Source organism: Trachurus japonicus, chromosome 3 (genome assembly GCF_045865225.1).
Source record: "Trachurus japonicus isolate A0001 chromosome 3, Traja_1.0".
Lineage (NCBI taxonomy): Eukaryota > Metazoa > Chordata > Actinopteri > Carangiformes > Carangidae > Trachurus > Trachurus japonicus.
Genome location: NC_140909.1, coordinates 35,155,267 through 35,179,570, shown reverse-complemented (window position 1 = coordinate 35,179,570; position 24,304 = coordinate 35,155,267). Strand labels below are relative to the sequence as shown.

Here is a 24,304-nt window from a genome sequence, read left to right as displayed (position 1 = left end):
GTATAGAGTATATGCACTTTTAAAAAAATGTTAATACTGTAACTGTGAACCCCAGGAAGAGTAGTCGCTGAGGCAGTGACTAATGGGGATCTAATAAACTAATAAACTGTGGTTCCTAACCTGTGGTCTAGTATTGCAAATGGGCTAACAAATCTTTTCCAATGAGCCCACTTGTCAAATGCAGGACTTTGACTTTGAAAGCAGTATCTTATCTCTATACTTTACAAAACTAAACAATCTGAATGCTTCCTCCACTGTCAGTACAACAGATGTAGGGTAACATAACAGCCAACTAATAAGAAGAAGTAGCGGTACTAGCAATAGTAATAGTAGTGGTGGTATTACTAATATAGAACTAGTTGTAGTAGTAGTCGAGTAGGCTAATACTGCCCTACAATGCAAGAAAGGGGTAACTCATTTTTTGTCAAAAATGAGATTTTGTCATTTTTGGGACATTAAAGGTCTGCTACATTATGTGGATAAATATCTTGACTCAACGTTATCTTATTTGGGATATATTTGCGGGTGGTTTTCACAGTAACTCCCAAAAACTGTGGTGAAACAACAAGAGAACACAGTAACATGAGTTACCCTTTTCTCTCTGTGTATAGATGTTCAACTTGCCCTACTGTACAACAGGCTACTACCATTCTACCAACCAATGGGAGTTAGTTTCCCCTTTCTTGTGTTGTATGGCCAGCTTATATTTTGCCTCAATGCACAGACAGACAGAGGTAACTCTGAAATAAGGGTAAAATGTTAAGTTTGAGTTAAATATTTTTACACAGCTAGACTAATAACTCGCAAAAGCAAGGATTTGACCAATTTTCAGAATCCTAAGTTCAATACAGTTGACTGGACAACAAAAATACTTTAAACTCATTTTTCTCAGAACTGCACTCTGAGGAGTTACCCCTTTCTTCCGTTGTAGGGCAGAATAGTAGTCATAGTCATATGTTGGCAGTAGGCTGCTGTCAGGAGTAATAGCCTACTAACAATAGCAGGCTGCCATCCAGTCCTCCCATGAAGCTGGCCTGCTCTCCCTGCCTCCCTTGTCTACCAGAAGCTTCCTTCTTCAGCTCTTGTTAACATTTCCATGTTTCCCACATTCTGTGTTATAAACTGTTTTCTTGTCTGTAACAACATCTATTGCACATCTGCCCGTCCTGGATGAGGGATCCCTCCTCTGTTGCTCACCCTGAGGTTTCTCCTGTTTTTCCCTGTTAAAAGGGTTTCCCAGGAGTTTTTCCTCAGTGAATGTGAGGGTCTAAGGACAGAGGATGTTGTTACGATGCCATGTAAAGCCCTTTGAGACAAACTGTTTGTAAAAACGGGCTATACAAATAAAATTGCCTTGCCTTGCCTTGATACTAATAGTAGTAGTAGAAAGAGTGATTGCAGTGGGAGCAGTAGCTGTGTAGATTGTAGTGTCTGTGTAAATAACAGTCTAGACTGGTGTACTGGAGGACAGAGCCTGTGCTGAGAGCAGCAGAGGAATAAGTCTGACTCCACTCGTTGTTGTTTTTGTTGTTGATGTTGAGAGAACAAGTATCATTTCCAGTCAGAGTAAACCTTGGCTGCTGCCTATAGACCACATGTGTCTTACATTGATGATCATGTTGCATAATGTTACGTTACATAAAGTTCTACCAAATGTACTCTGTCAAATTGCACGTTTTTTATTTGTGGACAGGGTAAAGTCTACGGATTGGTCTGATTCCAGTGGAGCTGTGAGTCTATGACTGGGTCACTGCACATTCAAATGACAGACTTCTTTCCGCTCTTATCACTTTCTGGCCTGTGCTTCCGCTGTGCGGCCAAAAAGTTAAACTGTAATGGAGAGCAAACATCGATCAACATCATTCACCAACATGCAACCCCAGCCCAGATTTCAGCCTTATCTTCTGGAAAGTTTTTTAGATTTGCAAAGTGAAGGTGGAGTCACTGTCTGTTGTGTGCTTGTGGAAATCAGACTTTTTTTCTTCTGTTTTGCAGCTTGATTCTCCAAAACCCCTCACATTTACTTTAAATGTCCTCACAGCCTCTGTCACTAGGTGGCAGTGTAGAACATGATATGGTTAGTGAGGAGGGCATTAAAAGTCAAAGTCAACCTCATTTATTTACTTCTCAAACATCCCAAAATCTGAGGGGAAAACAGATGACCAGCAGCACAAACATGAGGCTGAGAACCAGAGGAAGCCCAGTTCACATTCAAAGACACACTCATTACAGAGAAAAGCAGAGACGGTGGAGATCAAATGTATGGAGTCATAGGAGTGACATAAAAATAAATAAATAAATAAATGAAATCTGTTAACAAATGAGGAATTAATGTGGAAATGTGAACTGGAATAAATTAAAGGATAAAAAAAAACACCTTTCCCTCTTGCCTTTTCCCAACTATAGGGTCCAAACTAAAATCTTTCACCAAAGCTGAATTCATGTGCAGCCTGAAGAAAAACCCACTCAGAGCCACAGCTTGGTGCTTCAAGGATCAGTAATTAAGCATGCAACAACGAGAGAATAAAGAGCAATTCTAATGTATTCTGTTATCTTTTCCTCTTTATTTCCTATTTTCTCTTTTCTTCTCTCTTTTCATTAATAATAATGATAATGGTCTTTACTGTCCACAATGTGGAAATTTGTTTTTATGTCACTCTTATGACTCCATACTGCACACTGTTGGATTATGGTGAATAACAGAGTGACTGAATTCATATTTATATTCTGTTTCATAACTTAGTTGTGTAGCCTTAGCCTGTCATATGGTTCTTATGTGAATCCAGTTTTCTATATGTGGCTGAGGGTAGAAGGCGTGTATACTGCAGTCACTGTCATCATGAAACACTTGGAGAGAAAATGAAATGTTGCAGTCAGAGCTGTTTGTGGAGGTTTGTTTACTTGGTTACAGCGTCTGCAGACTGGGTCAACCAGGCTGCTGATATTTGAGAAGCATGGCCGCCTGGTAATGTTGATGATGCTGTGAGTCAGAGTTCGCCTGAGCTCCTCGTTGGCTCAGTTGGGAATCTTTTGGATTTAGCGAGATGATTTCAAGATGCACAACTGGGCCGTCGTGTGCAGCAGGTGTTGTAGCCATGGGAGCAACTGACCTGTGTTCATCATCATCAGATCATTAGGTGGCCTGTCTCTCGCTCATACAGCATCAACTAAACCATTTAAAAAACATTGTGGAACCGAGCCACCAACAAAGTGAACCACTGTTATTTCAAACTGTAGTGCAAATATAGAGTCTGATCTGTTATGATCCATCAGAACGGCCATGTAATCCACTCTAAATAATCTCAAACCAGAATAGGTCAAATGTTTCCAGTGTGTAGTGATGACTTTTCTCCAACAGAGGGCAGTGGTGATGCTTTGATGTCAAATGTCAAACAATGGAAAACTGATATCTTACAGTTATCTGTAAGTTTAAATGACATTTAATTTTTAATCTAACGTGTCAGTGCTTGTGTGGAAGTGAGTTTTTCTCTCCGGTCCCATTCTCCACTCCATCCAATCTACCTCAACCCAAACCGTTACACCAGGGTCTCCATCATCTGACTGTGAAAGACTCATATCCTTCACCATGGACCGATGAGTCTCTTGACTTCCTGTCCAGAAAGAGGTTTTGTACCATTCTGGTCTCAAGGTTATTGGCAGGAAGCTGTGGCCAAGGAGTCCAAAACCAAAAACTACTTCCATCAAACTCTACAGCCTGGTCCAGTTCAGATTCCTCCCCTGGCACTGACCTTTTGTCTTTTTTGCCTTTCCAAACTACCTCAACCCAAGTACACGGCCACATTTCGATTAAACCTGTGATTTAATTACATGAACAAGCTCATGAACAAATCTGAACGCTACATTCCTCAGTTTGGTGCTGTATTGTGTCTGATGCATCTGAGGAAGGAGGTGGCTGAATAAGTCGAAAAGCAGACTGTGAGAATTGGTAAAGGAGACGGTTCAGGAGCAGGCCACTGAACAGAAGGTGAAACACAGCTGCAGCAGTGGGTGGGAGGTTTACAAAGAGCCCAGGCTGCTACCAATAACAGAAAGAGCAGTGTCTGTCCGTGCTAAGCTTACTGTTACTTTATTACAATTTTTTTATTTTATTTTTTGGGCTCTTATACCTTTATTGTGGCAGGACAGCTGGAGAGAGACAGGAAATGGGGAGAGAGAGAGAGGAGGAATGACACGCAAATGACACAAAGGTCCGCCAGGTGGAATCTTACACGAATCAGTACAATGTAGGCCTATTATGTTTAAGGAAGCAGGGAAGCAGGCCCCATCCCTCTGATATTTAATAGGATGACTGATCATCAATACTTTGAATTGTGGGTAAAAATGTAGTGATGCCTGTTGCAGGTGTGTGTATGTTGTAAAGCCACCTAATGTTGAGCTTTATTGGGTTCAGAGTTCTTAAAGGTATAATATGTAGGAATTCCCCCCATCTAGCGGTGCGGTTGCATATCGGAACGTATTCTTGATGTTGCATTCACATGAAATCGGGCAGACGTCAGACAGACAACAGATGTTGCATGTAACAGGATAAACAAGCGTCTATGTAAACAAGTGGTCCGCCAGCACGAGGCAAAACAATACAGGCGTGACAATATGTTGTCATGGTGATGTCGTATTGTTTACCTGAACCACGTTTTACCGTCTTTCTCTCGTCGAGTAAAATGACATCCGGTTGGTTTGCCGACGGCCGTCTGCCTGACTGCACCTGAATGCAACATCAGTGCCTCTATCCTTCCTCACACTACACAGTGGTGACAGTTTTAACAGGCCGAGCCCACAGCTCCAGTGAGTTTCCGTGGTTACCTACGGTCACGCTGCCACTCAACATAAAAAATGGCGATGCAACATGGCCGCCTCGGTTCGCTGCGTCGCCCACTTATGTATTTGTAACGACTTGTAACAACTCATTCTAAGGTACGAGAAAGCTTTCATTTGTATGCGGGTGTGATTCCACTTCAGTGAAATACGTATTTATGAAAGCAATATTTGATTTTTGCTAATAAAAAGCCAAATAAGATACTGGGGCTTTAAAGGGACAATGAGGAGTTTGTATTTGGTTATAAAAAAGTCTCATATTAATGTGGATGTTGTTTTATTACCCACACTTGTTAATGGGTCCATTTTTGATAAATGTATCGTTTTGTCTTCTATCATTATTTTGTTATTATTATTTAGTGGTCGGCTCGCCCAGCATTTCCTACTTTCGGTTTCGCGGATGCGAAAGCAAATGTTTTCGCTTTCGTCCGTCTTGCGCTGGTCCAAGAATTTCACCATGCGCATGGAGGCTCATGGGAAATGTAGTGTGAAAACACTTTGCTTTCCAAAACTCCTCGTTGTCCCTTTTAGGAGGCCTGAAAATGAAAACCTGGCCTGGCCGGGCCGCGTTGGGTCTGGGCTTCAACACCTTCTGTCTGACTAGCATTCATTCTTGGCCTGAACTCAGCCAAAACAAAAGAAAAACAAACAAAAAAAGGACGCCTTTGGCCCGACCCGAGTCATTCCTATACTTTAGGCCCAAACATGTCTGGTCCAGTTGCCCGTTGAGACCTTGAATTCGGTTTCATGGGCCCAACCACGTTTCCCCATAGCCCAGCCTGACTTTGAATGGCTCCGCTGGTGTGTTTTGTCAGTAGAGTATCACCGTCAAAGTACTTCCTGTAGTTAGGGTATCACAGTAAAAGTTCTTCATGTAGTTAAAGTAACACAGTAAAACTACCTCCTTTACTTATAGTATCCGTTAAAGCACTTCCTGTAGTTAAAGTATCACAGAAAGTGTGATTCATGTACTTAAAGCAACGCAGTAAAAGTACTGTAACAGTGAAACAGTACTTCATTGTGAAGTGTCTCCTGTGAAAAAAGTGTAATATATCCCTGTGACTCGCAGGTGAATAGTTGAGTAGAAATCTAAATGTATAAAGATAAACCCTCCAGTCAAGTACAAACACCTGAGAGTGTTGGTAAACTGTTAGGATGTGAGTCAAAGTCCCACCACTGATCTAAACAAGAAGATGTACAGTACAGGAACATTTCCAAAAATAGTTTTACAGTGTAAAACTAGTAGAGTGCTCCTTCACATAGATTGTGTTATTGTTATAAAAGAATAAACACACTGTCAATCTAGTTTTTAGTTAGTGTTCTTTACCGAGAAACTGTTGTACTGTATTGTGGGAATGTGTGCAACATTTAACACACACACAAACACACTCACACCGTTGTTTCTGTGTTGATAGTGAGAGTGTCAGTGGGATGTGACTTCGCTGCAGCTGTAGAGTCCAGTCTGGTCCGCATCATTTCCTCAAGTCACACATACACACCACAACCAAGTACACAGGAGATAAAAGAGAGAGATGGGCGGGGGCGGGTGTCTTTAAAAGGAGCTTCTGCTTTACAGCTCAACATCTGGAGCATTTGCACACAGACAGATGATAACTGCTGTTTATCCGCCCCGACACACCAAGGAGGGTCTGTGAGAGGAGAGACGGTGATGGTTCTCTGAGAGATTCCTGATTTATCATTCAACAAGTTTGTATGTCCGGATTCCATATTTACACTATTAACCAAACACTCTGCTGTTCCTGATAAACAGCCCACAGGATAAATGTGTATGAGAAGGTTTTTCAAAATGTTATAACACACCACTTGCTCATCTGACTCTGAAGACAAGCTGTATGAAACACCACATTTAAAGCCATAAAATAACCTATAAACATATGGTCACAGTATAAAAGTGATTGAGAAGTCCTAATCTACACCACCCAGAGATCAACTTTTAAGAATAAAATCCAAAATGTTTCCCTCGCTCTCCCCAAGGAATCATCATTAAAGGAATAGTTCACCAAAAAACTAAATTCAGTCATTAGTGACTTACCCTCATGCTGATGAATACTCTGGAGTAGTTTTTTATTCCTCAAAGTCCATCTGGAGACCTGGGAGGCCTGTTTGTAGTCCGTAATGAATACTTTGAGAAAAATAGCGCCCAACACAAAAATGTCCATAAAACTACACAAAAACCTTGAAGGGATATAGCCCAGAGTTTTCGCCAAACAACATCATTTAGGACATTTTTACAGCCTGTATTGAATTTGCCTGGTGCGCGCTCTCGCGTTCAGGCGATGCATGCAGATGTGACCGGACTTGCCTCAATGACGTTGTTTCGGATAAACTCTGGACTGTATCCCTTCAGGACACTTGGATTGCCGCGGGCGAGCGGTGTGGAGGAATTTTTCAAGGTTTTTGTGTAGTTTTATGGACCTGTTTGTGTTGGGCATGATGCATTGTGTGCATCGCGTGCATCGCATGCATCACGTGAATGCGAGAGCGAGCACTAGGCAAATTCAATTCAGGACTGTTTAGGCTGTAAAAATGTCCTAAATGCCATCGTTTGGAGTAAACTCTGGACTATATCGCTTCAGGACACTTGGATTGCAGTGGACGAGCAGTGTGGAGGAATATTAAATGGTTTTTGTGTAGTTTTATGGACGTTTTTGTGTCGGTCCCTATTAATCTCAAAAAAAGTTTTTCTCCCGGGTCTCCAGATGCACTTTGAGGAATAAAAAACTACTACGGAGTATTCATCAGCATGAGGGTGAGACACTAATGACTGAATTTCATTTTTTGGTGAACTATTCCTTTAACAGCTCTTTTTTCTTTCAAAATGTAATAACTTCACTCTGTGTGTGTTTGTGTGTGTTGTGGTGAGACAGGTGAGGACAGGGGAGACTGGTCCATTTGAATTAATTAAATTAAATTAAAATCTTTCAAATCGGAGCAGTGTCTGAGTTCTCCTCCCAGTGGAACGCTACCTGTAGTGGGGCGGATTAGCTCAATATTTTACACCAATCGTTCACTTTGTGATAAAAGCATGAAATTTGGTGGATGCGTTGGTGAATATGTTTCAAACAAATCTGGATATTGGGCCACCTCAAAAGCGCCCCCTAGTGGCCGTGGCAGCCATTTGTTATGCGAATAAATGAATGATTAATATAAACTGCCCTTTTAATAATACCAACTGGTGATGTATTGTATATTGTTGGAAAGCCTGATTAGTCACCTTTACAACGAGGTGCAGCTTGTAAGGATCGTGCATTCATGGAATGAGCAACGGGGCTAAACGTGTGGGTAGCGCACCCCAAAAATGTGCATCCCCTGTGGGGCAGATTAGCTCAATAAATCACAAGAATTGTTTATTTTGTGGTAGAAGCACAACATTTGGTGGATGTGTTTGTGGATATGTTTCAAACATTTTTGGTTTTTAAGGACCCTTAAGATGTCTACTTAAGATTTTTGCTTGTTGCCCGGGTCAACTAATGTTTCATGGGGGTTTTTTGCCGGTCATTTTGAATTTATGTCCGCACGAATGGCGAAAACGCCAATTTTCATAACTCCTAAACCAGACATCATACAAAGACAAATGAACACACTTTTTCATATAATTATGACACCAGGAATCAAATGGAAAGGTCACTGAGATGGTAAAACCACTCTTTATCAGAGAAAAATGAACTCTCGTGTAGTATTTTAGTATAAATAAATTGGTCGCTCCAACACATATGGGTCATTCCATGAAATTGGTAACTTTGCAACTTTGAAAAGTTAAAATTTAAACTATATTTAATTGCTATGTTTTAAGTAGCCAGGAATCAAAGAAAGTTTAAAATTACAAGAAATTATGTAGTGTCATCTCAGGCTGTGGAATTTAATATTTTATTATAGTTTTAATGTTTTCCTAATCTTGTCAACCCTGTTACCGACATAAACTTTACAATATACAGTATTTCTAATTAGAGATTATTGAGAATATTTTCTATATATAGTCTATATAGTCTATAATGGTAACAGTTGAAATTCAATTTTTTAAAACCATTTTTATCAAATTAATGACAACAACAGGGTTGAAGTTATGGTAACAGGGTTGACAAGAGTAATAGATGACAGGACACACATTCTATTGTCACTGCAAAGGTAACAGGGTTGACAGTAACAGGGTTGACTATTTCAAGCTAATTTGCCCATTGCTAGCTGAAATAAATGCTAGCTAAAGGGCAAACTGTGTACTTTGAAAGGTAATTACCTGTAGATATCGATTATATTATGAGAAATAGAAAATTGTTTAGACTTATATGTTAAAAAGTGGTAACAGGGTTGACGTTATATGCTTGTCCCCCCCGGTCCAACCTTGAAAAAAACATCAAAAATAGCACATAAGAGATGAGAGAAAGCTACTTATTACTGAGCTGTTAGCATCCTGGGTAAGAGATGATGCAAACTCCTGTCAATCATGTCAAATCTGGGATGTACCATTGTTTTTCAAGGGTTTTTTGGTTAGGGTAACAGGGTTGACATAAAATCAGGGGACACCGATAAATTGGTAAATATTTATAATAATTAATATAAATTATTACCAAAAATTTCATGGAATGACCCATATAGTTGTGTTGCTCATTCCATGAATGCACAACCCTTACAAGTTGTACCTCGTTGGAAAGGTGAGTAATCAGGCTTTCCATCGGTCCAAAAGACAGCACCAACCGGAATTATTAAAAGGGAGAAATTATGGACTGAAAAAACATTTCCAAACTTTTTTTTGAGTAATTTATACTAAAATACTACACGAGAGTTCATTTTTCTCTGATAAAGAGTGGTTTTACCATCTCAGTGACCTTTCCATTTGATTCCTGGTGTCATAATTATATGAAAAAGTGTGTTCATTTGTCTTTGTATGATGTCTGGTTTAGGAGTTATGAAAATTGGCGTTTTCGCCATTCGTGCGGACATAAATTCAAAATGACCGGCAAAAAACCCCCATGGAACATTAGTTGACCCAGGAAACAAGCAAAAATCTTAAGTAGACATCTTAAGGGTCCTTAAAAACCAAAAATGTTTGAAACATATCCACAAACACATCCACCAAATGTTGTGCTTCTACCACAAAATAAACAATTCTTGTGATTTATTGAGCTAATCTGCCCCACAGGGGATGCACATTTTTGGGGTGCGCTACCCACACGTTTAGCCCCGTTGCTCATTCCATGAATGCACGATCCTTACAAGCTGCACCTCGTTGTAAAGGTGACTAATCAGGCTTTCCAACAATATACAATACATCACCAGTTGGTATTATTAAAAGGGCAGTTTATATTAATCATTCATTTATTCGCATAACAAATGGCTGCCACGGCCACTAGGGGGCGCTTTTGAGGTGGCCCAATATCCAGATTTGTTTGAAACATATTCACCAACACATCCACCAAATTTCATGCTTTTATCACAAAGTGAACGATTGTTTAGCTAATCCGCCCCACTACTGTGAAAAACCATCAGCCATGTTTTCTTTTCCAAATGACAGCTTCATTAATCCAGTGTTGAGTAAAGAAAACAAAGGTCTGACGGCTGTTGGAGGAGTTGGCTGCTCGCTGAGAGTCCAGAGGCAAATCAGGTGATTGCTGAGAGCATTCAAATGTCTTCAGGACACCTGCTGTTTTCAAGCTGTCAATCACACACACACACACACACACACACACACACACACACACACACACACACACACACACACACACACACACACACACACACACACACAAAAGCATTTTGTGCAACTGGATCCCATTAAAGGACAATTCCAGGCGAATTCAACTCGGGGGTGTATTTTCCTAACATTTTAGGTCTAAAAGAATGAATCTGAAGATTTTCAGTTTAATCGCTCCTGTTTTGCGGTAGTTGCGTCTGTCCCCGCATCGCCACGGCAGCAATGAATGGGAGTGGATGTAAGTTCCGCTGTTTAGGCTGTTTACATCCCTCAAAGCCGCAATTTTTTTTCCACAGACAGCGTCAGATGGCGACTCAAACATGCACCGAGAAGTTTATTTACTTCAAGCAAGCCAACATGTTTGTAAAACTAGATCTAATTCAAAGTCTCCCGGAGTCTCGCGCGAGCCCGAAGTTGCCGTGCGCGGTGTGTTCACATGCAGTGGGAAAGCTCCCGTTTGTGTCATAAACACAGGAATATCAACTCTTTACTTGCTTCAAGTAAAAAAAACTTCTCTGCGCATGTTTGAGTAGCCACCTGACGCTGTCTGTGGAAAAAAATGTACACTTCAAGCAAGTAAAGAGTTGATATTCCTGTGTTTATGACACAAACGGGAGCTCCCACTGTGCCTGAATACAGCAGCACTGCAACTTCGGGCTTGCGCGAGACTCCGGGAGACTTTGAATTAGATCTAGTTTTACAAACATGTTGGTTTGCTTGAAGTAAATAAACTTCTCGGTGCATGTTTGAGTCTCCATCTGACGCTGTCTGTGGAAAAAAATTGCAGCTTTGAGGGCTGGAAACAGCCTAAACAGCGGAACTTACATCCACTCCCATTCATTTCTGCCGTGGCGATGCGGGGACAGACGCAACTACCACAAAACAGGAGCAATTAAACTGAAAATCTTCAGATTCCTTCTGTTAGACCTAAAATGATAGGAAAATACAGCCCCGAGTTGAATTCGCCTGGAATTGTCCTTTTATAAGAGACAATTGGTGACATGTCGCCAGCAAATGAATCAATTTGAATGTAATGTTCCTAAATGATTGAGTGTGAGTGTGTCTGTCTGTTAGTCATATGCTACACCTGAGTGTGTGAATGCAGCTGGGTTTACTTTGTTTTAATCATCTTAAAGGGATAGTTCAACATTTTGGCAAATTGGCCCATTGCCATAATCCCTATAGTTTTAGGAGTAAGTCCGTTACCTCTAATTGTCTGTGCAAGCTATTTTTAGAACGGCAGAGCAGAGCCGTGAGCTGCTCAGAGCTACGCTACAGAGGCTCATGGGATTTCTTGGTTTCCCTCATGCAACTCATCAAATACACAACCCAGTGGACAAGTTGCGACCTGCACATTCACCACGCTATGAGATAATAATGGAACGTTGTTTTAGAGGTAAATTCAGGGACTGCTTGCTGAAAAACTGTCCCTGAAGGCAACGCGCCTATGCAGTTTTGCATGAATTTACCTCTCATAACCTTCCGTTATTATGTCATAGCGTGGTGAATGTGCAGGTCACAACTTGTCCACCAGAGCATCTCACGGCTCTGCTCCGCCGTTCTAAAAATAGCTTACACCGACAAATAAAGGTAACGAACCTACTGTACTGCTGTGACTATAGAGATTATGGCAATGGGCCAATTTGCCAAAATGTTGAACTATCCCTTTAATCTCTCATCTAATCTCACAGTGCCACAAAACCCAGCCCATATCAAATGTGGTGCACAGAGAAATAGAAATACACCACGGCTTAGACAGGTGAAGGTTAGAGTAAGTCTTTAGGAAATAAACAGAAGTCTATGGAAGTTCCCCAGTAGAGACCTGTAAAGTGCATGTGTGTGTGAGTGTTTGCTCAATACCTCCTCACCTGTGTGTGCTCACACTCCGCCAGTAAGTGGCTGTCAAACCACTGCTCTCTATTGGCACAGACGTCGTTGTTACTGTAACTCTCTCTGTGGCTGAGACATGTCTTCCCACAGGTGTGTGTGTGTGTGTTTGACGTGAGCTGCCTGGAGACAATAAGACAGAGGATGCAGGAGCCTGGGCTCTATCTTTAGTCCGGTTTACAGCCTTTAAGCACGTCGGCCTTGGGTCTGGCCGAGCAGAAAGCTGTCGTTCTGTCATTCTTCGAGGCCGTGACGAGGCCTGTTTTAGCCCCGGCTGCAGCTGAATGCAGGGACAGAAATATATATGTTGAGGAACTATGTGAACACCTGTCCAGCTTCAGGCTGCAGCAGACACAAAGTGTCAGGCTGCTCCAGAGAACAGAGGGAAACAAGAGGAGATCTGATGTGTATAGGCTCAGCAAACCTCTGATTGTTGAAAATGAACAGCAGACATGCTAAAGTTGATCTGCTAGAGTTGATCTGTGTAGAAGTTTGATCAAGCGTTGTCTGCAGACTCTTGTTATTCGTCGACAGCTCTGTGTCAGTATCAAACTTAGAAACACTGGATCTCATAAACACATACTAATTGTCTCATTAATTATACTGGTATGTTCCCATGTTATGACCTTAGGTTTTCTGTCAACGTTTAGGAACTTTGGTTTAAACAGGTGTCCTCACAGGCTGACTGCACCTTTACAGTTCAATTTGGTGGAGTGTCAAGGTTGTGGAAATGATGAATGAATGTTTATTCTGAACATTATTATAATAAAAGCATGCAAAATAACAATGTGATAATAAAAAAAAGTTCAAAATATGATTATATGATTATACATATCATATCATATCATATAATATAACCATATACATCCTCTTGTTCCAGCTCTTGGTTATGTGATGGTTACAGAGATAATCCATTGTTTTTCATGGCGTCATCCTTCAATCAAGAGTTCCAGATACATCCATCCCCACCAGAATTCATCCTGAAAGATCTGCTGTCTTTGAGAAATGTGGATCTCAGAATTTTGAACCAGATTTTGAGGTGTAAGCAGTGTGTGAGTGCACAATGTGAGTCTGTCATTACTGATCAGTGAGGAGCATTTTGACAACTGTGGAGTAACAATCAGACCCTGCTGTGGAACAGGGATATTTTGCACTTTAAAGGGACATTGTGTAACTTCTCCTGTTATCTATTCACGAAAAGCGATTATTTGGTTCAAAAGTCTGTTTTTCATTAATCAGTAATCCCCCCCATCAACAAAGTGAAGTGTTCCTTTCAGCTCTGAATGAGCCGTTCATATCATTCATATCTCCATGGAGCGGGTAAGCTCGGTGCTGCTGCCATGTGGTGTCTCCATGTTTTTACGTTCAGTGGCAGCGTGACGGTAGGAAACCACGGAAACTCAGCGGAGACACCGGAGCTGTCGGCTCAGGTGGAGGTGGCGTCTGTGAAAAGTCACCGCGGTAACGCAGTGAGGAGGAATGGAGCGTTACACTGATGCTGCATTCACCTGCAGTCGGGCAGACGGCCGTCGGTGACAAACCAGATGTCATTTTAGTCACAGAAGTCCAGAGAAAGCCAGTAAAACGTGGGTCAGGTAAACAATACCACATCGCCATGACAACATATTGTCAGGTCACGTGTATTGTTTTGCCTTGTTTACATAGAGGCTTGTTTATGCCGTTACGTGCAGCGGCTGTCGTCTGTCTGCCGTCTGCCCAATTTCACGTGAATGCAGCATGAAAAATACAACTGAGTTGCTTGCGATATACAACCGCAATGTTAGATAGGAGTAATTCCTACACAATGTACCTTTAAAGCGATATTATGTACTAATAAAAATCTCTTTGTTTGTCATTAAAAGTCTTTAGACAGTGACTACATTTGCATGATGTTTATGCATTATATGTATAAGATCTCTGTAATGACCTGTAAGCAGTGAAGCTGTACAATACTGTATGTGGTAGCGAGGGTCTCATGAAAAGCAAAGTATTTATTTGATTGAGGTTCAACATCAAACTGCTGAAGCATCTTCCATCCATTGACTGTTCTCTCTGTACAGGGGGGCTGGGCGGGTGCAGCCCACGCAGGCCGAGGGCAGGACACACTGTGGACAGGTCACGGAGCATCTTTCTTAGTCTAATTCTGTCGGTGGAACTATTTGTTCAGTTCAGCTGCACCGGGCCATAGCATGTCTTTGTCTTGAGTGTGAGCAGTAAATTAAATCTCTGTGTGACACTGTCAGCACGTGTTGAACTCATGTTGAGTCTGTCTGAGGAGGATCACCAGGAAAACAGCTGTACCGACAATATATCAATGAAATCAAAGCTGGAGTTTGTCTTCATGTGCAGCAGCCGATGTAGAGACTTCACTTTGTGCTTTTATATTTACAACCGACATTTACCAATTAGCTGACCATCCAATGAACAGACGACCTCCTCTACCTCCTGAGCCACAGCTGTGTGTGTGTGTGTATGTGTATGGCTAGGTCAACAGTCACATGCAGTAGGATGTTGATTCCATGTGCCTATATGTGTACAGCACATATACATTCCTAGTCTGTGTAACCATGATCCCATGGCAAACACCAGCACATCTGAATTACCAACATAGTTGTTATTCCCAAAAACCCAACAATCTTTCTATTAGGCAAAAATACATTGTTATATATTATAAGGTATGGATACAGTTTTGTATAATGAAAGAGGCTGTTATCATACACCACGGACAAACAGGACACAGCTACATTCAGGGGATAATGATTTTATTGTCAACTTCCCTTAAGTTAGACTTTAGCCATGTGCACAGCACATACAGAGAGACATTTATGAGGTCCTGTATAAAACTACAGAAACTCTGATAAAAGTAGTTGATAGAAAATTGTCAGAAGACCATGGGACTCAGAATCATAGACAGAACAGAATGATATCATCACTTCTCAGTAGAAAGTCCCTTTCCCTGAACACAGACATCCAGGCAGCAGAGACAGAAACAAACATGTCAACAGTTCACTGGTGTGGTTGTGTGAAGATTCACTCCCATAGCTCAGCAGATAACGGCATATTTAAAATTACAAATACTAATACTAAACTTGGCACCAATTCTTTTAATGAGACAGCTCATTGTTCATATCAGAAATAGTGGAAATAACGCTGAGAGGAAATGTGAGAGAGTCGGGATTGGACATCCTCATAGTCTGAAGCGTATAGGATTCAGTGCTGTGGTGTTTTTTTTAATGTCAGAAATGTCAGGCATCTTGACATTTCAAAACTGGAAGGATTATTGCAGTTATCTGCTGCACCATACCTGCTACACATCCAACAAACCTCCACTCAGCTCACTGTTGTGGCTTTAAAGGGTCAGTTCATACAATTTACAATATAAAAAACATTTTGTTGTGTTAGTTTGTTGTGCTTATAGAAATAAAAAAAACTGTTGATAAAAAAGAGAATGTGACATGTTGTTTTATATTATAGATGAGTCTTGAACAGTGATGTGACAGGAGGTTTGTGGCTCATTTGGGCACAGCAACAAAACCAAGGAGTGAATCTTTATCAACACAGGAGGTGGAGTGTGAGAAGCAGCATCTATAGTCTATGTGTGTGTGTGTGTGTGTGTGTGTGTGGACATGCTGCTAAGAGTCCACATGGTGAGCAGGGACACACATCCTGCTGTGAATCATGTGGCTCACACACAGACACACACACACACACACACCACTGACTGGTCTGGACTGAGGCTGAATAACCAAATGAGCAGGCAGAGTAGAGGGCTCACTGACAGAGGGCAGAAAGGTACTCTGCTGTAAACACGATGCCCGCCATGCAAAGCAGTGACACCTGAGAACGATTGAGCCCAGCTGTGAGCGCCAGACACACACACCAGTATACCTGCCGACCATGATGAGACTCTGGAGAGGAGATTCAAACAACCGCGTCGCTGTCGGATGAGACGTTGTGGAGGCCGGCAGACGGAGGCCTTACACTGCAAAAACTCAAAATCTTACCAAGAATATTTGTCTTATTTCTAGTCAAAACAAATCTCATTATACTTAAAATAAGACTCAACACATTAAAAAGTAGCTTGTTTTTAGACATTTTTTTTTACTTCTTTCAAGCATATTTTCACTTGAAATAATTAGAAAAATCTGACAGTGAAGCAAGGTTTTCTTTCTTAGCCTATTACAAGCACAAAAAACCTGCTTTCACTAGCAGATTTTTCTACTTATTTCAAGTGAAAATACGTTTAAAACAAATGAAAATGAACTAAAAACAAGTTAATATTTAGGTGATGAGTCTTATTTTAAGTGAAAAGAGATTAGTTTTGACTAGAAATTAAACATTTTGAAAATAAATAAGACAAATATTCTTGTAAAGATTTTGAGTTTTTGCAGTGTATAGTGTTTACTTTAATCTGACAATCTGACAAGATTCCACCTGCAGAGCTCAGATCAGTCGCCACAGCTACGCCTGGCTGCAGGAATCAGGGCCTGAAGCCACCGCAGCGACGGTTTGCATGATATTTGCTTGAGCTATTTGCAACTTAATACGTAGCCTATAGCGTGCGTGTTCAACGTGGAACGGCCTCTGCGCTCATGCATCATCATCACTGCTATACTCTTGTTCAAGACGGAGAAGAAGAACAGAACGGGGTCCCACACAGGGGACAGGGCAGATCACAACATACAGTATATGTGCTGCCATGTGGAATGTTGAAGCTGAGATTTCAAACCTCTAAAGATGAAAGACACCAGAGCACAGCAACCTGTCTCTCACCTGTCCTTCCATTCGTGGTGAACTTGCACCAAAGCCAAAACCAATCAAACGCACCTCACGCACTGAGACACAACCACAACCACAACCCCCCACCCCCACCCCCACACCCCGCACCCCCAGCTCTGTTGGTTTAAAACTGTCCTCCCCCCCGAAAGGAATACCAGCACCTTCAGTTACTTGGAGGTTATATTTACAAAATATATAAAGAAAAATATAGGGTTACTGGCCCGAGCATATAGTACAGTCCAGTCCAACAGCTGTCCGTAAATATTTCTCCCATGATTATCCTTTCTAAAAGTAAATCACAGGGTAAAGATAGCTGGAACGTGACAAGGCGCAACTAGGACAACATGGCCACCGGAGCTGGGCTGCAGTCAACTGCAGGGACTCATAGAGAGAGAGAGAGAAGAGGCGACACAAGAAATTAAGGAGTCTGGGAAAAATGTGTAAACGGAGCTGGAGCAGGTAGTGCTGTAGGAAGTCTGAAAAGTGGTGCTGGTTTATGAAAAGTGGGTCGTACCGGAACTGTGCCTGAGAAAGCATCCTCAACACAACATGTCTGCGTGCTTATTTTATCCCAAGTGTGTTGTTGTTTATCACAGCACATGGAAGGGAGTGGAGGGGAAACACACTTAGCAGTTGACACTGATGTATAGTCTCAAAAAGACGAGTGAAGGGGAATTTCGACTGCTTCAACGTATCAGCAAACGTCTGTGCACTAAATATGAATCTGGTGCCATGAGGCCAGCAAGCTTAGCTTAGCTTAGCTTAGCTATGGGTGGGACAGATAGCTTGGCTTTGTCCGCATCCTCAAAGTGTGCTAACATGGTGAACATCTCACCTTTGTTTAATCAGTGCAAAAAAAGTCATGTTTTGTGGCTCATGACAACAATTAAACATGGATTTAAAGAGAGACAATATGAACCTATCATTGAGCTTTAAGCTGGGTCTCTGTGCTAAGCTAAATGTTTACTGCTGATTTTAAGAAATTAAAGTAGCCTACATCTTTTTTATTATTATTATTATCAAACTCTAAATGTTTGAATATAAAAGTTACTATGTAGCTTTTGCAGAACAGCAGCCAACGTGGGCAAAAACTAAAGTTTTCTGAGTGTCTCTAATATTTGAATTCATCTTCTGAGATCTTCTTTGAAAGGTTTGACAGTGTTGCTTTAAGTGAAGGAGAAGATGACAAACTGTGGCACAACACAGATAATAAAGACAGAGATATCTGTCCACTTCACATAAACATGTCCTGAGTGATGTAGCTGTCCTGATTCACAACCAGTAGGCCGACTGTTTACATCCAGTTGCTACTGGACCATCAGGAACAACCTGACATAAGAGAGAACTGCTCCTCCTCGGCGGAGGTTGGGGTACTACTTTGTCTGCGGCTGCTCTCCGACCCTGACTTTAAACTCCCAAATTCTCCACTTATATAATGTCAAAGAGGATGCCTCTCTATCGGCAGTCTTATAGATCTGACTGAGATTGACAGCAGAAAAGTTCAGAGTTCAACCCCCCGGCGGAGCTAAAAACAGCCCAGTGGAGGTTGTGGGGGTCCTTCAACCCCCACCATCCTCCTCCTCCTCTCTCCAGCAGTAAGATGATACTGTTTCAATTAGGCTCCAGTGCCACACAAAAGAGCCGGCGTGTTGGGCAACCACTTCCACGTCTGACACCTCATTTCTTCTTTTTTTTCCTTTTTTTTTCTTCTTTTTTTTAGGCTAAGACTCATAAAGGTCCTGTTCTGTCGAGAAAATATATAATAAAAAAACACAGTGAAGTCACAAACGTCTCCTGAGCACCTCTACGAGTCAGTGCAAAGAAAACCAACATTCGAAGACAGGGTTTCATTCAGTAGCAGCAAATATCAGATAAATTAGAAAAAGAAAACATCTGTGATCACCCCCCCACCCCCCTCTCCCACTCCCAGAAAAGACACCCCTTGCTAAAAATACAAAGCTGTTGTTATACATAAATTAAAAAAAGAATATATACATTACAAAAGATCAAATATGATACACTTGCATAAAACTTGGAGTGAAAGTGCATCATAGTATTGGAGCCCCCCCCTCCCCTTTCTCACTTCGTCTCCATACTGAGGTGAAGTCTATTTATGAGGCCACTAGATTCTTGGCAAGAAATGTGTCACCGTCATGGCGGGTGACACTCGGTTTCCTCTTTTTGTTTTGCCGTTCTTACTCAGGCCGATGTACATCCTCGGGTAGGCCACCGACTCGTAGGCGTTGTAGTTGTTGGCGAGGAGCTTCTCTCTGAACTTACACTCGTGGTTAAAGTGGAGCTGCAGCGAAAAAACGAAACAAAAAAAAAAACAGGCACATACAGGAGCTCCGTGAAAATGCTGATTGTTTGAAAGGCAGAGACAAAACAAAGATGGCGGGACATTTTTCTTTTTTGTGTGTGTGGTGGGGTTATTGTTCAACGTGATTACTATCAAACAATTGCTTTATTTTTGACTGCAGGGCTATTGTACAGCAGCAGCTTGAGACAAAGATTTACACAGAATGAGGAATGGCGTGAGTGAAGCAGGACTCGGATTGTACTGGTCTGTGATCTGGGAACAAGGATGCTCTCACTTACTCATCTTTGACTAGGGTTTGATTCGTATACAGCAGTGGTTCTCAAAGGGGGGTCTGAGGGGTCCTTGAGAAGGTTCAAAGGGGGTCCTCAACAATTTTCCCAAAATTTTCCCAATTTTTTTTCCCAGAAATATAAAATTTCTTCCAGAAATTTCTAGAATTCTTTCCAAAAATTCATGCCAGTGGCTGTAATTTGAATGTACATTAACTAAAAAAAAGTCATGTTATTCTCACAAATATTTGTCTATTTCTGGAGTTTGTTTCAAATTGTTGTCTAATGGGGGGTCCATGGTCTAATTTGTGTCAGTTTAGGGGTCCTGATGTAAAAAAGAGAGAACAACTGTTATACAGTAGGCTACTGTAGGTGCAGTACATTCTCTTCAGTGGGTCACACATTGGTGCTCAACTGGATTGAGTTGCTCCAAATGTCATAAATCCATCACTAAGTTTGTCCTTCCAAGTGACTTCAAGGTTTGTACTGTTCGTACTAAAGAGATACAGTAGATCCCATCAAGCCCATCGGCCGTCTGTGAGGCAGGTAATTATGACCCGCAGTAAGGATTTGTTGCCAGGCGACATCTAGTGGTTGTAGTAAATATGACGTATGATGTAGCATAAAGAGACACATCAGGAGGAGGTTGTGGTGGATGGATGAAGACAGAAGGTGCTGTTGATTCCCGTGTGAAACTAGTAGGCTAGGTACTTTATGTTATTTCTATTATCTGTGAATGCCTATAATGTTAAGGAATCAATATCAGGCATCTACATAGGACAATATTTTCCCAAACTTGACCAAGGAATGCCTAACCAGGGCAATAAGAGCAGGTACAACACTGGTGTGTTTACAGTTGCAACCATGACAACCACTGGAGGGGCTCTATTTAAGGAAACACTCCTATAGGTTGTATCAGAGGGTGGATGTCCATGTGTAGTTTGATTATAGGTTCTGTATGTGAAAGTATCAAAGCCTCAGTCCACAGAGAAACTGCTGCATAATCTTTGGATCTCATGAAGTCAATATAAATAATAGTAGACTAGACAATATTCAGAAACCAGAGGGTAAAGATGGCTTTGCTGAAATAGCCTACTAAATAGCCTACTAAATAATAAAGTTTTTATTTTTGAATTTGACTGTCTGTCAGTTTGATTCAGACCAGAAACATTTGCATTTGCAAGTTAATGCAGTGTAGATTATGAGCAGTTTGAAATATCTGATTATGTTGTGTTAAATCTTCCCTGTTATAACTATGTTGTCATTGAACATCACTGTCCCATATTAACAGCCTCCTCTCAGTTCTCCTGTTTCCACAGTGTAACTTATTTAACCATCATTTTATTACTTAAGACTATTAATTTAGCCTATGGGTGAATCTCCATCAGTGATCACACTGGTTAGAAGAAGTAACTTTCCTGTGACAACATGTTTCACCGGTTTCAGGCTTTGTCTGGTGATAAATTAGGCTACAGTTTAACTGCACTGACTTCACTGATTAAGAGATGTCCCTTGTGACTGAGCCTGAAGCTTCACTGACAACACCACAGCCATCTTGTCTGTGGGTTATGGGATGGACAACAGTGACTTCTCTTTGTTGACAGGAATATACACTGTTTAACAATTTATAACTTAGGAATAAGTTGTTTCGGGGCGGTGTGTGGCGCAGTGGTTAAAGACCTTTCCTGCATGTCCCCCTCTCTCTGCCTCCCCCTTTCCTGTCTATCTCACTATGTGCTATCAAATAAAGGCAAAAAAGCCCCCCAAAAAGAACAAGTTGTTTCTTCACCAAATAGGTTAAAAGCTGTGAAACATTTTAAATTAAAAAAATGTCCAGTCTTATTTTATAGTTTGGTCTATTTTTTCTGGGAGGAGGGGCGGGGTCAGGGTTGGTACGGTTACCCTCTGGTAATACCATGACTCTTGACCTGAGTAAGCTACCAAACATCCACAAGTTCAACAAAATGTAGAAAAGTAAAGCAAAGTGAAAGCAAAAGCTTTGTCTTTGTGTCTCTCTCTGTGTGTGTGTGTGTGTGCGACAGTTGTACACTCACAGATCCGTAAAGCTTCCCTCGCCTGTTCATGGCCACGAACAGTCCGCTGCGAACTCCCAGCAGAGTCACCACTCCTCTCTCCACTGGAGAGATCTGCAGCAGACCTGCAGGGACAACACATGTTCATACTGGGCTGATGGAGAGACCCACACCTGCTCCACAGACACACTGACATCACTGTGTCCCACACTGTGTCCCACAGGATGAGCTGCAGCTCACGAGACCCGACAAACACCACTCTGATCATTTTACTTATACGGTGGACTAGATTATTTTATTTTGTCATTAGATGATAAATTACATATTTGTGTGTTTCATATTTCTTGACATTTCTGACACATGAACTTTAATCTTAGTTGTGACACCAATCAAAAGTGCTGTCACTGTAAATTCACTCAAGAGTAAAAGGTGAAGGGAAATGAAATCAACAGATTATTTATCACATTATTTCTCCACACAGATCAGATGCAGTCTCTGTTTCACTTCTGTGTTTTTAAGTAGAGCGACATGTCCCCTGAGGTCTGTCTGAGTGTCTCAGACCTGATGACAGTGTGTGATGATGACTGTGTTATCATGGAGCCCATGTGTGTCCTTTGTTCCTGCTCTCATGTGAAAATGCTTGACAGCGGCTGGAATTCCTCCACAGAGATTTTCTGAAATGTATCTGTCTAAATTTTTATGCCTTGTTCTCAAAATAGTCCAGAGGCTGAAGCAGCGCGTCCCCTCCGACGGGGATTAAGATGTGACATGTTGGACAAATAAATGTTTGTTATCCTTCGTGTCTGCATATGTGAGGCGGTGTGCGGCTGCGTCTGAGCCGAACCGCCGGGGTTAATCTGTCCCAGCAGATGGGTCTGCGCGCTTTGTCCTAACTTTAGGAGCTGACTGGCCGCTGGCCTGGATCACAGCGGGCTCTGGTTACACACACACACACACACACACACACACACACACACACACACACACACACACACACACACACACACACACACACACACACACACACACACACACACACACGGCGGAGAACACGGCTACTGCCGGGCTCAGCGGCACCTCGGAAGGAGTCCAGATGTTGTCACCGAGGCGCGGATCAATATCTGTGAGCTGCTCTGTGACTGACAGGAGGAGCAGCATCTCCCCCTGAGACTGATCAGCTGATCAGAAAGTGTAATATCGATGTGATTAACATTTAGTTTGTAAAAACTTCTCACCTCCTCTGATTGATTTTATATATATAAAAAAACTTTTCAAGCTGACATCATGCTTTACGGACTGGGTTGCTACTCCACCAATGACTGTGTCAATTCAATTATTGTCTATAGTCCATTCAATCAATCAATAATTGACTCCACTTACTGTAACGATTTTCGTTGTGGACTCCCGTTATTCTCCCGTCCGGTAACACCTGGATGTGGAAGCCGATCCCCACGTTGCAATAGAGGCGCCGCAGCCTTTTGATGCCCAGGAGGTAGTCCCCGTCCCGGTTGATCTCCTCCCGCTTCTCCCCCGGGATCCGCGCCAGGGAGCGGGAGTAGAGGGCTTCCCAGCGGTCCGCCGTCCTGTTCAGACCGGGGGCGCATCCCGCCAGTCCGGTCACCAAGCCCAGGATCAGGACTGTCCGCAGGGCCGCCAGAGAGCCCATCGCGGGTCTGGCTCTGAAAGCAGCCTCCTGGCGCTTGCCTTTCCAATGAAGCGAAAAGAAGAAAAAGAAGAAGCAGCAGCAGCGGCGGCGGCGGCGCGGCGGAGAGGAGCGTGTGGAAGTTGCGCTCATTCCCAGACCGACAGGCGCACTGACTTCAGAGCTGGAGCGACATTGATCTGCATGGGCGCTGTGCAGCCATGCCTCTATATTTATACCTGCAGACACATTACATCACAGCTCCACACTTAGAAGAAATCTACAAACTACGTTTTCACATGCGGGCGCAGCACATGGCGCTGGGGTTTTCATTGAAATCAAATAATGGCGCTCTTATCTGAGCTGCGTGGAGAAAATAAATGAATAAAGGCCTTGTTATAATAATAATAATAGAAAAAAAACCTCTTTGTGCAAGGCTTTCATTATCAGCAGCAAAATATCATAATTTATGTATGGGAGGATGTAAAATAGGAAACGGCCTAGTTAACAGACCGTGATGTCGAGACAGGAGACAGTTCTATAAATGAACAATAACAGGAAAAAACACAGGTCCAATTCAACCAAATGAAAAAAAAGCGCTAACTTAAGACTGGTAGGAGGGAAACCATGTTCCGGGCCCTTATAGAAAACAATAGTCAAACTAAATAGAGAGTTTGCAGCATGATAAGTACGCTGTCATTGTTGGCTGAGGCTTTTCCCCAGCTCTGACGTTACAGGTCAAACCCTCGCGCTCTGCGCTCTGTCAGAGGTGTGAACGGACAGTATCCGTGTTTATGGGGGAATAAATAAACACGACGTGTAAAAATAAAA

The 24,304-nt window shown here is 42.0% G+C and overlaps 1 protein-coding gene across 2 annotated transcripts; it reads right to left on the bottom strand.

Annotated features, from left to right (window-relative positions):
- Nucleotides 1-18,449: 18,449 nt before the first annotated feature.
- fgf4 (fibroblast growth factor 4) lies at nucleotides 18,450-24,104 on the bottom strand. Of its 2 annotated transcripts, XM_085773158.1 has the most exons (4): nucleotides 23,212-24,104; nucleotides 21,853-21,956; nucleotides 19,293-19,508; nucleotides 18,450-18,953 (listed from the first exon to the last, which is right to left on the bottom strand). In XM_085773158.1, exons 1-3 carry the CDS (start codon nucleotides 23,624-23,626, stop codon nucleotides 19,332-19,334), a joined length of 696 nt encoding a protein of 231 aa, XP_085629284.1. In that variant the 5' UTR covers nucleotides 23,627-24,104; the 3' UTR covers nucleotides 18,450-18,953; nucleotides 19,293-19,331. The 2 variants fall into 2 exon arrangements, with proteins under 2 accessions (XP_085629284.1, XP_085629283.1); XM_085773157.1 differs by lacking the exon at nucleotides 18,450-18,953 and having other exon boundaries at nucleotides 19,194-19,508.
- Nucleotides 24,105-24,304: the final 200 nt, after the last annotated feature.